General features: G+C 37.4%; 1 protein-coding gene across 1 annotated transcript; it reads left to right on the top strand.

The window, feature by feature from the left end:
* The first annotated feature begins 397 nt into the window (after positions 1-397).
* LOC143860157 (homeobox-leucine zipper protein REVOLUTA-like) lies at positions 398-12,898 on the top strand. Its single transcript, XM_077370698.1, has 19 exons — positions 398-1,107; positions 1,299-1,537; positions 2,340-2,499; positions 2,963-3,048; positions 3,163-3,253; positions 3,496-3,591; positions 3,847-3,960; positions 4,087-4,170; positions 4,587-4,736; positions 4,826-4,900; positions 5,229-5,335; positions 5,442-5,625; positions 6,382-6,570; positions 7,507-7,587; positions 9,958-10,092; positions 10,194-10,531; positions 11,316-11,421; positions 12,105-12,254; positions 12,624-12,898. Exons 2-19 carry the CDS (start codon positions 1,308-1,310, stop codon positions 12,768-12,770), a joined length of 2,523 nt encoding a protein of 840 aa, XP_077226813.1. The 5' UTR covers positions 398-1,107; positions 1,299-1,307; the 3' UTR covers positions 12,771-12,898.
* Positions 12,899-14,277: the final 1,379 nt, after the last annotated feature.

The following is a 14,277-nucleotide window of genomic DNA, read 5'->3' as shown; positions in this document are numbered from 1 at the left end:
AAGTGTGAAAAGAGTTGTCATAAATACACTAGAGAGGGTGGCTCGAGGAAGAAAAGGGGCGAATACATCACTAACGATGGTTTCATAATTGCACAAACTCAGCTCGTCTTTTATTTATTTAAACCTTTGACAGTAGTTTAAAAAAATAAAAGAGAAGGTGAGTTAATGCAATCATCAAAACATAGCACTGCCAATGGAGCTTCCTGGCGCGCAAGTCTTCTTAGCAGGTCTTAAAAGAAAAGGGCGGAAATATAAAAAAAGAAAAAGTTCATTTCGGTGATTTGTCAACTTTTACTTTCGAAATTAAGGGCGTACATGTCATTCTCTACGTTGTCAGGGTCATGTCTGTAAATATAACCCCTATAAATGAAGTTGGGATTTTCGATTTGCGGGCAACCAAGTCCTTTTTCCCCTATTGAGCTCTGAGCGTGCTACTGTTCTCTGACTGTCTCTCTCTCTCTCTCTCTCTCTCTCATATGGATATGGTTAGGGTTTTTTATTTTCTGTAACTTTCTGATGCGAGAGAAAGCAGGCTCTCTTCGTCGAGAGAGCCATCGATAAGAAGTTAAAAAAAAGAGGCTTTTTTAGCTACGTTTCAGCTGGTAATTTTAGCGAATTGAGGATTTCCGGAGTAATAAACGAGGAGGATTTCGGATTTTTTTATTGATATTTACTTAAGGAAGCAGCTCAAAAACGTGGAGATTTGCGTTGAAATACAGATGACAGATCGAGAAGTAGAAGATTTGAAGCTTTTTTTGCTTCACTAGTGGATCTGAGGTTTTCTTGTGTTTGAGCATTTTTCCAGCAAGTTTGAGCTTAAATCGCCTGAGTTTTGGTTAAAATCGAGTTTCGGTCACTTTTTTTTATACTGATTTATGCCAAGACAGATTTTTTCACGTTGCAGTGCTACCTCTGCTTCTTTTCTGAAAATAGAAGGCGAGAATCGGATGATTTATGACCTAAAGCCAAAGAAAAATTCAAAAAGCTGAGCTTAAGCTTTTCCTAAAACTTCATCCAAGTAAAAGAGGGTGGATTTACCAAAAACAAGCAGCTGTTTGTATTTTCTGTGTTCTGCAAAGCTTCGTGGAGCCATTTGTCGTACAGAAGGTCCAAATCTACACCTTTATTAGCCTTCTTGATCTCCTAAGTCCTAACCATCAGACTTTTGCCTTAATTTCACAAATCTGACTGAGTTTCCGTCAATATCTTTAGGCAAAACTGTGTGAGGAGAAGAAGAAGCAGAGCTCTATATTTTTTTTGCCCTAATTTCCCCTTTCTGTTTGATTTCTCTCGCTCAGATCTAAGAGATGGCGATGGCGATGGTGCCGCACAGAGAAAGCTGTAATGGAGACATTAATAAGCATCTGGATGCCGGAAAATATGTCCGGTACACCACCGAGCAGGTCGAAGCTCTGGAACGAGTCTATGCCGAGTGTCCGAAGCCGAGTTCAATGCGTAGACAACAACTGATTCGCGAATGCCCGATCCTTTCCAACATCGAGCCTAAGCAGATCAAAGTCTGGTTTCAGAATCGAAGGCAAGAACTCGTATTAGTGTGATATTTCATCTCTCTCTTTTTCTTTTTCTTTTTCTTTTTTCTGAACTTTATTTATATCTCTCTTTGTGGCTGGAATCGCTCCTTCTCCTAAGAGCTTCCGGTTATTGTTCATGTAAATCCGTTGCTTTAGGTACATAGATTTTACAGTCTTACAAGCTGAAACCTAGATATTTAAAGCTAAAACTTGGATTTTACAATCCTAGATTATAGTATAAAATCCAGATTTTAGCTTGTAAAATCCAGGAGTTTACAATCCTGGATTATAAAATTCATGTATCGGCAGAACTCGGGGATGCTAGACCGAGTTGAACGAGCGAGTCGGAGTTTTAACATGGAAACGGATACTACCGATGCATGCCAAAATTTCGATTTGGTCATGAGAGTTTCGTGTTTTCCGTTTTCCTTGGATAACTGAATTGGGAGGGGGGGGGGCGGGGGGATGAAAACTCAATTTTTCCTTTGAAATAAAAGCACCTTTTTTTTTCTTTCAAATACTCAAACGCATGAAGATCTCAACTCAGTTCTTCTGAAAACGATATATGTGAGCATGATTTCGACTCGCTGAGTTGACTGAGTCTGAAGCATCCGAGTTATTACATTGTTTCTGTTCATCTGAAGTGCGTTTCTGCCTTTGTGCTTTTATAGTGAGCAAAATTGTTATCAGGTTTCTGAAATTCAGTGTCTTGGTTTTTTTTACCATTGCAACTTGCTTTAGTGGCAGGAAAAAGATTTTTTTTAAAAAAAGCTTCAGAGTTTAAAGGTGCTCTTTGATTTTTGGCAGGTGCCGAGAGAAGCAGAGGAAAGAGGCTTCTAGGCTTCAGACTGTTAACAGGAAGTTGACTGCAATGAACAAGCTGTTGATGGAAGAAAATGATCGCCTCCAGAAACAGGTCTCGCAGCTGGTTTATGAGAACGGGTACATGCGGCAGCAACTGCAAAACGTATGTTCTTTTGTTATATGATTTTACTCCTCATCAGGTTAATACCCTGTTTGGTGTTCATAATACCTCTTTTTATTTTTCACCCCACTGGCCCAAAAGGATTGAAGTTCATTGAATACAATCAAGAGTATTGTATTTATTGGTAATTATTTCTTAGGTGGCTACATTTAATATAAGTTAAAGGGTCTATTCATTCAGAGATTCGCGAGGGACCATCACCCCAGTGGCCCAAAAGGACTGAAGTTCATTGAATACAATTAAGAGTATTGTATTTATTGGTAATTATTGTATAGGTGGTTCTATATTTAAGAAAAGTTAAAGGGTCTATTCATTCAGCAATTTGCTAGGGACCATCGCAGGGACCATCGCAGAAGGCATTTCACTGACTTTTGAGGGTTCTTTGAGTTTCACCATGCTGGTTTTCTATTTTTTAATGGCATTTTGATTGTTTCTTATTGTACAGGCGTCAGTCACTACTACAGACACAAGCTGCGAGTCTGTGGTTACCACTTCTCAGCAGACACTGAGGGATTTCAATAACCCCGCTGGGTAGTCATATTTTCCTGAAACACCATAATTTATTTTCTATTTCTCCTTTTTTTAAACAGTACCACAGGTTCTGTTACTGATTTTAATATTTAATATGTTTCTTGTACGAGCCAGACTCCTGTCAATTGCAGAGGAGACCTTGGCAGAGTTCCTTTCAAAGGCTACCGGAACTGCTGTCGATTGGGTCCAGATGCCTGGGATGAAGGTTTTTGATCAATACCCAACCATTACCTAATCCTTTGTTTATTTTGATACTTATGCTATTTACGACTCCGTAGATCAAAGCTGTACATGGGTCAACTGTCATTTGAATTTCCATTGTATGCTGAACCATTTATTTATAGTCTTATAACCATGTTATGTAAATTTGGGTAATTTTTTTTTTAATGAAATGTAAAATTTGAGAAATTGTATGTTCTCACTTCTCATGTTTTATATTGTGACCAGCCTGGTCCGGATTCGTTTGGGATTGTCGCCATTTCACACAGCTGTAGTGGAGTGGCAGCACGAGCCTGCGGTCTAGTAAGTCTAGAACCTACAAAGGTAAGCGTTGTCATTTATAATTAGGCAATTAATCCTCCTATTTCTAAAGGAATTGAAATGGATCACTGTAAAAAATTTGAAGGGCTAATGACATTTTAAAAGAGTTAGATTTAAGGCTTTTTTATCTGCCAGATACTTCAAAAAATTTCAAGATGCTTTACTTCTTTTTTCAGAAGTAGGGTGGCTGTAGGCATTTCTTTTTAATTATTATTGAGTTGCTTGGTCATCAATAGTTCAATTCTCATTCCTTGACAGATCGTAGAGATCCTTAAAGATCGTCCAGCATGGTTTCGAGATTGCCGGAGCCTCGAGGTTTTCACTATGTTTCCAGCTGGAAATGGGGGGACTATTGAACTGATGTACATGCAGGTCGGTAAGAGTAGTTGAAAATTTTAGATGTTTCCTGACTTTGGGACTTGCTGATAGTCCCAGGTATCCGAATCTTCGGTTTCTCTTCTTGGCGTCATTCGTCACTTATTGATCATTTTCTTTCAGATCTATGCTCCAACTACTTTAGCTCCTGCACGTGACTTTTGGACTATCAGATACACCACAACTTTAGAAGATGGCAGCCTTGTGGTATGTAATATCATCAGTCCTTTAGCCTGATAACCATTTTATTTGTAGATGTGTGCTGCTAGTTGTTAGTTGAGGGTTTCATTAAATGGATTCAACAGTAAGGTTTAATAAAAGAAGTTTTTCTGCACCAGATGTTCTTTTCCAGCCAACAAACTGCCGTAACTCAGAAAGTAACAAGAAGTTTATTTATTTAGTTATTTATTTTGAGTGGCAAGAGAGTAACAAGAAGTTAATTATGAAAAAATTGATACTGGGTTCTGGGTGGTGGGGAAGCCAGGATTAATTCTTATGAATGTAGGCATCTAGCTTCTGTTTGAAATTTTAATTTCCCATTTTCCCCTTAATTCTTTAGTAGTTTTGCATAACCATGCTTAATTTAATTTGTCATTCATTATTGGTTGATGATATATCTCAAGGTCTGCGAGAGATCACTTTCTGGTGGCGGTCCGGATGGGTCCCCTGCTCCCCAATCTGTAAGAGCTCAGATGCTGCCAAGCGGTTACTTGATTCGGCCATGCGAGGGCGGAGGGTCAATAATACACATAGTTGACCATCTGGATCTTGAGGTTTGACTCTTTTTTTTTTTTTTTTTTAAATTGATATCTTTATGTTCCCACCACTATGATAGTAACTTGTTATCTCATTCCTTTCTCAGGCATGGAGTGTGCCGGAGGTGCTCCGGCCACTTTACGAGTCGTCCAAGGTTGTTGCCCAGAAAATGACAATTGCGGTAGGTAATCAAATGATTTTGATGTTTGGATAGCAGCTTTTCTGTAATCATATCTTGGTGAAGAAATTTCTAGTTGCTTCCAAACTGCAGCATTTACTGCACAAGACTGTTGGATCTTGATTATGCTGAGTTGAAACTAGTTTATCACATGGATTGCTTTAATTTTTTTTCTTTTAATGTGTCTCCATAAATGTAGCTTTTGGCTGAACATTGATAAATGCCTGGGATTTGTAATCTGCGTCCAAATTTGAGTTTGTTTTGGGTTTTCAGTTCTTGATCTTTTCGTATTCAAGTCAAAATAATGACCAACAAATTGTTTTCTGGAAAGGCACTACGCCACATTAGGCAAATAGCTCAAGAGACGAGTGGCGAGGTGGTTTATGGCTTGGGCAGGCAACCTGCTGTTTTAAGAACTTTTAGCCAAAGATTGAGCAGGTGATTACTTATTTCTTGTTCGTTTTGAGCCAAAGAAATTTTTTTTTTTTTTGAGCCAAAGATTGAGAAGGTTCAACTATATCACTTTTTCCTTCTCTCTTTGCAGGGGTTTCAATGATGCTATCAATAGCTTCAATGATGATGGTTGGTCGGTGTTGGGCTCTGATGGTGTTGAAGATGTAATAATTGCAATCAATACAACCAAGAACATGGCTGCTCATGTCAGTCCTGCAAATGCTCTCCCAATGCCTGGAGGCATCCTCTGTGCAAAGGCATCCATGCTGCTCCAAGTGAGTTCTAAACTTATGACTTACCATATTTACTTTATCTTTTGAGTTGATTTCGTTGTCTTCTTCATTATCGTCACATCTATTAAGTGTTAAATGATTTTGTTGATGCTTGCTATATGATGATAAATCACCTGGGACTCCAAATCAGGAATGTCGTCAGAATAGGAATGTTTAGTACTTTCTCCGCAGCCTGAAACTCAACCAAGATGATTTAAATCCACACATCGTTCTTCTGAAAAATATGGCTGCTTATTACTTCTGTGCTTTCTTATCCTTTTTTTTTTTTTGAAAAATTTCTCCACAGCCTGAAACTCAACCAAGATGATTTAAATCCACACATTGTTCTTCTGTGCTTTCTTATCCTTGATGGTTGATTTAAGAATTTTGCTTGAAATTGGGAATTTATTTTTCATCAAATCCTTCCCATTAGCAATGGTCTGAATATTTGGTTGGTAAGTTTGTATCTACTTTTGATAGAGCTCTTGGTAGAAAACAATTTTAAAAAACCTACTGGTTGACTCGAATCTCACTGAGTTGAGGCTTGGCTCGGGCCATTCTACCAAGTCCTAACTATGATTGTGTAGAAACGATTTTGCAAGTGTTGTATTGATTTGTGTTCGTTGAACTAGAAAATCAATCAATTTCTGAGTCTTCGAGTTGAATCCCAAGTTTTTGAAAATAGCTAATACCGAAATAAATTTTTATTTTTCTTCATTTGTTTGATAAATGCTGACATTTCGTATGCACTCTTCCCAGAACGTTCCTCCTGCATTGCTTGTTCGGTTCTTAAGGGAGCACCGTTCTGAATGGGCTGATTACAATGTTGATGCCTATTCTGCTGCATCTATGAAAGCAGGTTCATATGCCTTTCAAGGATTGAGGCCTACAAGGTTTTCTGGGAGCCAAATCATCATGCCACTCGCTCACACAGTGGAACACGAAGAGGTCTGATGTCTGGACATATTTTTTGTTTTATTTGTCTTGTTATCATAGCATCTACCACTTGTCTATTTTACTTGGTTAAGAGCATCAGTGCCAGTTTGGATGCGACAATTTCAATGTCTGCTAGTCTATGATGGCAGCTCACAAATTAAAATTATAGAATTTATCTTTAAAACATACTGAAAAGTATAAAACTAAGGAAAAAGGATTCATGGGATGTCGTGTTGACAAATGTCCATGTTGATCACATCTTGATCATACTGACTTGGCTAGAATCTTGAAAGTACCTCCTTGTTAATAGGTTTGTAGACATTATGGGATTTTTAGTAATGCTTTCTTAAATCATGTTTGATATCTAGGACTTAATAATTCAACGACTCTTATGGTACTGGAGTTTTCTAATAAGAGCATTTTCTTAAAAAAAATTCCATAATAGTAAAGAAAGCTAATATACTTCAGTTCCGTTCTGTTCTGTTCTGTTTTTTTTTTTTTTTGATGAATGAATTAATTCTTTCACTTTATATGAAAAAGATGTACATTTTTCAACATCATTTTTATTCAAAAATGTACACATAACAAGCTATATGACCTGGGCATGGATATGAGATGTTTGATTTGGCAATTTCAAAATGCATGATACTTCGAATGTAAAAATATATGAAAATACAGAATACATAAATTTAAGTATAAAATTTGCTGACGAATAAGAAAAATAGAAAATGCACATATTTACGACAAATTAGAATATTGAATATTCTTGAAAAATAATTCCTATTGAAAACTATTTTTTTCTGTTTTACAGTTGTAACTGGTAAACATTTTCTAGGAGTTTCCGAGGATGAAAGATTCTTCTATATCATGAATTTGCATTAGTAGTCAAGCTTCGCTTCTATGATGTTTTTGCACTTACCCTGCTTTTTTGGTGGATAATGCATCTAGTTTATGGAAGTAATTCGACTTGAGGGCCATGCTTTCACTCAAGAAGAGGCTGTTCTATCTAGAGATATTCATCTCTTACAGGTATTTCTTCATTTTCTCAGTGAATTAAATAGTATTAGTTTGGGTGCATGCGTCTGGCTCATTTCTTTTAATACTGAATAAGTGATCCTAGCTCAGAGAGTAACAGCTGAAATAAAATAATTAATTGAGTAAATTAACTCTGGATGGGATAGTCTGAAACATTCAATTATTAATTAATCTAATGGATGTACAAAAATCCCAAGTCAAATTTAACTTGTTACACTTGAAAACATGACTCTAGTTGGTAAATTGTGGACTCTATTTTTCGTTATTAAGAATTTCCCCTTTTTAAGAGTGTTCATATTTTTATCATTCAAAAAAGAAAAAGAAAAAAAGAAGAAGAAATAAGTTCATTTTTTAAAACTAGATGAGAAAAGAAATTACTTGGTTTTTTCCCCAAGGGTTTGTTCCATTGGTTTATGGATCGTGAAAACCCTGAGAAATGGTGTGGCAAAAAGAAACCAAAAAAAAAAAAAGGGTTTTGAAGTGGAAAAAAGAAGACATGAATGGTGATTGAATTTTGAATAAATGTCTGGGTGCTGCTTTGTTTATCCTTTTGACTGGTGCCGGCATGTCGGTCCAGTCCATCTTAATATTTTGTACTGCAGGATGGGACTACTGTCCCGATTGCTGTCATAATATTAATGAAATATGTCAATTTTCAAAAAGAAAGAAAGAAAAGAAACCAAAAAGAAAGAAAGAAAAGAATAAAAAATAGAAAAAAACGAAAAAGTAAAAGAAATTCTTAAAAGAATATTGTATCTCTGTCCCCTTTAAACAATTTGTAAAATGCCCATTACGTCCTCTTCTTCCTTCAATAGATTCGAGTGCGTGGGTGCAACAAGCGTTTGATTAGAGATGGAGAGAAACCCTTTGCAGGCTAAGGGCTGGGCTTCGAGGTACTTATCGTCTTCGAGGCGATCAAAAACTGATTCCCAGCATTTGGGACTGATTGTGCAGGGAGGGAAGGATTACTTGCCTCCCTTGCCCCGTCTCTTCCTCCATTACTGCCTTCCACATCTTCGGTTTCCTGCGAGGATGATCTCAAGAATGCGAATGAGTTTTGAGTTTTGGATCGACGGGGAAAAGTTGGAGAAAACCCCCATTGCAACATAAACATGTTTTAGGAAATCAGGGAAACCGCTGGAAATCTCTTTCCACATTGTAAATTCCCATTTTACATGTGAGCTTAAAAATCAAAAGAGGTTTCCATTGAAACCAACTAAACGTACATTATGCTCATCCCGATGGAAAAATGCGGCACTTTTCTTATTCCTTTCCACGATCAGGAAACCAACTGAACAAACCCTAAAGTAAATTAAATAAACAGGGTTTTGTATAACTTGCTGTGCCTTTTCCTTCTTTGCAAGTCATTTGTTTCAGAAAGTGAGTCATTACTTCATATGATTCATGAGGTGTACTTATTTAATCTGATTTTGGTGATTACCTAGACGAGCATACAATTTTCTAACTCAATTATTGTTTTCTCAGGGTGACCAATAGACCCCATTTACAGCAGACGCTGAAGGCCTGAAACACTGCTGGTAGTTCAGATGATCACTTTTAGGAATGGATTGTACTTGTATGAATAAATAGAAACACTAACCTAAAACTTAATCAAACGCACCATCTTGGATATATCAGGTTTTGATGGATACATAATTCCCAAGCTACAATTTTATTAACCGTGCAGTATTAATTAATTTTATATTTTTTTGAGAGGAAAATGAACAACATTCCATTCACTCTGAAACAAATAAAATTTACATGTTTTTAACTAATAATTAATAACTGATGTTTACTCTTTCTCATGTAATTTAGAGGCTGGCACATGTGTTGGTGTTGGGCACAGGTACAGGGTTATCACGCATGATGATTCTGGAACAAATTCCCATAGTTTTGATGGTGGTATTCATAACTTTGTGAAACACTTTTCCATTGGCTGTTGATAGCTTTTTGGGAACTGTAATGGCTTTAAACAACTAATTAGAAAAGTGTAAATCGAAGACAGCAATGCCATAATCGAACAAGGGTGTGTCTATTATCTGCTTGTTCCTTGAGTGCATGCTTGTTATTTTGTAATTTATTTAGATAGTGTTATACTGTTATGTAATGTACCTTTTGTATAATTTAATTCTTCATCCAACTGTTTGTTTTGGAGAGAACTCCTCAGTCCTAATCAATACAAACAAAGCATTATTCCTGCTCTCAATTTAACAGCATTTGTGTCTGTATATGAGTGCACACACTTGCAATCTTGTGTTTTTTGTTTTACATTCCCTCTGTTTTTGGCTTTTCAAGCAAAATCTAAGATGTTTTAAAGGCTAACCAATATTGATATTCACATTTTTGGATGGCTTTATGTTTCAGCTTTGTAGTGGAATGGACGAGGATGCGGTGGGGGCTTTCGCTGAGCTTGTATTTGCCCCAATTGATGAAATGTTCCCCGATGATGCCCCACTGCTGCCATCTGGCTTTCGTGTCATACCACTGGATTCAAAAACAGTTGAGTCCAAATTTATGCAAGCTAACATTCCTTTTCTCCTTTCTGTTGCTAATTTTTTGCCTTTTATATCATCCTTCAGCTAATGCTTTTTTATACACAGTGTGAAATACAGGATGGCTTGACTGCACATCGGACATTAGATCTGGCATCTAGTCTTGAAGCAGGCTCAGCTGTGAACAGGGCGAGCAGTGATACATTTCCGAGCACTTGTAGCCCGCGCTCAGTTCTAACTATTGCCTTTCAATTCCCTTATGAAATCCATCTCAGGGACAGTGTTGCAACTATGGCCCGACAGTATGTCCGTAGCGTTGTTTCATCTGTTCAGCGGGTCGCTCTGGCTATAACACCATCTCGACTTGGGTCGCATATGGGGCCAAAGCCACCTCCAGGCTCTCCGGAAGCTCTTACACTTACGCGTTGGATCTGCCAGAGTTATAGGCAAGTTCTGATAAACCTTGTGTTTGCATCCAGAAACCAAAGTTCAGAAACTGGCACATTGTTATTTAAGTTTCAAGTCTGACTTACCAAGATCATTTTTCTCACCCTCGCCAATACCGGTTTACATGGCTGGGTTCCAAGTCAATCAATTAGTTTTTAAATATTGCCTGGATTCCTTACTTCAATTTTCTTGTCATGAAAACCCCGGATTTGGTAAATGTCTAAAAGAATCCTCACTAGGAATGAAAAAAGTAATCTAAGATGTTCAACATTAATCAACTTTATCCAAGGCTATTAACATGGTTTGGCCTGGTTTCTGAGTTCCGAGTAAAAAACTGCTGAGTTTTTTATATCAACCCAGCTGAACCAGACTGGGAAATTTTGTGGTTGGCTTGCAACTTCTGTGTGCCCAAGTTTTCAAGTATTGGCTTAAAGTACACGCGCTCTAGCAGGAGAACTATCACTCTGTTAGACTCCACAACCATGGCAAACCTAACACCGAGATGGGCATAGAGCTCCATTATAGTATCGAAAAGTATATCAATATATTGTTACATGAATACTATCACATATAAGAATGCAGATTAACTGAAATCTATAATAATCCAAATAAATAAATATACATTAGGAGTTTAGAACTTCATGCTTAGCGCTAAAGAATATTTTAATGTTCTTGTATAATCTTATGGTCTCTGCTACTAAAACCAGTTTCCTAACTCTGAGTTTTTTCTTTTCAAGTTTGATATTTCTCGGTAATGAATTTAATTTGTTTTTTCTTTTGCAGTTATCATTTAGGGGTAGAACTCCTGACGTCAGATAGCCAAACTGGAGATTCTGTGCTGAAACTTCTGTGGCATCATTCAGATGCAATTTTATGCTGCTCTTTGAAGGTATGATTAAAACCAACCAAATGCTTAAAAAATTGCCATGTTGGAGTGTCTGATATAAATAAAACCAACCAAATGCTTAAAAAATTGCCATATTGGAGTGTCTGACATGCGTCCGATACGCCACCATGTCTATTAGGAAAAATTCTATTAATGTATTGCTTCTTGTTTTATGATATTTAAGTTTTATTATTTATGTATATGAATTGATTTTATAGACCACTGTTGGTGGTAATTTCATTAACCCAAAGATAGAAGGATCATGCTCTCCTCCCTTTCAGGGTTTTGTGTATGGATCCAACAAAGTGATTCGAGGATGTTTCTTCTCCTTGAGTTTGCACCCATCCATCTTATGTATTCTATATCCAGACATGATATGGCTAGAGGTGTCCAAGACAATTGTATAGACTCCTTTTCATTTGGTGATCTACAGTGCCAACATGCATGTATGTTTGAGATTTTATATGGTTCCTGAGCGTAAAGTCCAGTGTTGGACTTACCGCCCTTGATATTTGATCCAACAGTAGCCCACTTTGTAAGAGGCTGCTGTTGGATCAAATATCAAGGGCAGTACTTCTTTCAGTCAAGTGAATGCATCGACAGAGATGAGTTCCGAGTTGGGGCATCAAGTTTTTGAACAAGATATGGGACAGACTTTTAGTTGATTATTTGTATTTATTTTGCAGTCGCTACCAGTCTTCACGTTTGCCAACCAAGCAGGGCTGAACATGTTGGAAACGACGCTGGTGGCTCTCCAGGATGTAACGCTGGATAAGATATTCGATGAGTCTGGACGGAAGGCATTGTGCTCCGAATTTACCAAGATAATGCAGCAGGTAATTCAATCCTAAATATCCTTCTTTTTAAGGTATTTCCTAAATATTGTCCATAAAATAGTCTTTTTCCTATTAGTCTTAGCATAAAAATATATTCCAGTTTTAAATTACATCTTTCCATGACGCGAGGACATAAAGCACGCACCAGTGTTTTATGGTGGATTCATGCCCCCATTTGCCCTCAGCTTTTGTACTATGGCCAAAGAAATATTATATTTTGTTGTTATCAGTTTCAGTTAGTTCATCTTCCATAAAATGAGCAAGAAAATTAGAAGGTTTTGGCTGTTTAGCCATTACTTGATTATATATTGTAGAGCTTACCATAAGGACAATCCAGTTTAACCGTTAACTTGTTTTTCTCCCTTGCAGGGTTACGCGTATCTTCCAGTTGGGACGTGTTTGTCGACCATGGGCCGGCATGTTTCTTACGAGCAGGTTATCGCCTGGAAAGTCCTGGGCGAAGATGACACAGCGCACTGCCTCGCCTTTGCCTTCGTCAACTGGACGTTTGTTTAAATCTTGGTAACCATGCAAAAACAAAGAGAAAATCCAACCAGTTTTGTACTTAAAAATGAAAATTAAATATCACATATTTATGTCTATTAATTTAATTACATGGGTTCCCAAATCCTAGAATCTCTACAGCCCTACTCCATCTCTGATTTTTTTTTTCTTTTCTTTTCTTTTCTTATTTCCAAGTCATTTCTTCTTTGGATTTTCCTGCCAGCACAACATAACAGAGCCTTTTGGCTGGAGATAAAAGGGTTTTTCTTCGTTTTCAATCTCATCCCATTTACCAGGTTCTTTCCTAGGGAAGTGCTGCAACCAATACCATGTTTGGTAACTATGAAAAAATATTCCATGGATTATAGTTCACGTGAGCGAGCGAGCGTAAAAAGCTCCTCAGGAAAACAAAAACCCAATTTTAAGCATGTAATTTTTCTTCACTAGTTTTTAAGGTTTATATTAATGCTACTACTCCCGCCCACTCAAATCTCTACCTCTGCCTCAGCCTCAGCCTCTCTCACACAATTGAGCGCCCGAGTATTCCTTGGTTGCCAAACATGGCCTGAGCTAGGCGTAATCCAGAGAGGTTTAGGTTTTTATTGGGTTTATCAGTTTGTATTTTCCTCTTAAAATAATCTCGATTAGACGATGTTTATGGTGAGATATTGGATTCATAATATAAATTCAATTTGACAACCTAGATTTGGTCCACCTCCCTGGGAAGGAAATCAAAATCATTCAATCAAACTGTTGATATTGAATGATCATTGCAGGTTTTGCAAGGTTCAAAACAAGGGAACCTTTCATTTTTCAAGTTTCTCGGTTGATTTTAAAAAATTGGAACTTGACTCTCAAGTTGTGATCGGCGAATTAAGGCCCTCTTCTATTCAAATTACTTGCATAAAATCCATGTTTTAGCTTGTAAAATCCAGCATTCTGCAATTCTGAACTATAAAATCCATGGCCTGACGGAAGACTGGAAGTTCTGATAAAGATTCTGACGATCCAAGGAACTGCCATCAAAATTAAGCTTTACCCATCCATTTGGTGGAGGTAGAATTTAGAAACCTCAACACCATTTTAATTTTGATAGCCTTTCTCTAATGATCTCTCTCCAATTTCATAGAAAGTCCCCTGAGCTGTAAATGGCGAAGTTGGCAAAGTTCTTGTCGTTCCTTATTAACTTTCTCCGGCGACCCGGTGGAGGAGTGTGACACAAATGAGACGGAAGCAAGGGCCCTTCTTTGGGGCCTGAGGAGACACGTCAAATCTTTGAGTAGCTCTTTAATCGTATGCTCTTGCTTGGGCCTCTAGTAAAGCAATCAGCCCTTAAAAAGTAAAAACTAGGGGGCATAATTTCAGAGACGAGATTTTTGTTTGCGGCTTTACCTGGAGTTCCATAGTATGAGGAGATTGGCCAAGGAAAAGGCAAACAAAAAAATTGGAAAGAACACAAGTAGAAATGAATAAGGGAAATGATTTCAACACAAACATGTTTTGATACATGACGCTCATG

This window comes from Tasmannia lanceolata, unplaced genomic scaffold (genome assembly GCF_043159265.1).
Source record: "Tasmannia lanceolata isolate RefF3 unplaced genomic scaffold, GAP_Taslan_0.1 ptg000037l, whole genome shotgun sequence".
Classification (NCBI taxonomy): Eukaryota; Viridiplantae; Streptophyta; class Magnoliopsida; order Canellales; family Winteraceae; genus Tasmannia; species Tasmannia lanceolata.
The sequence above is the reverse complement of the archived record's forward strand: the minus strand, read 5'-3'. Positions and strand labels throughout refer to the sequence as shown.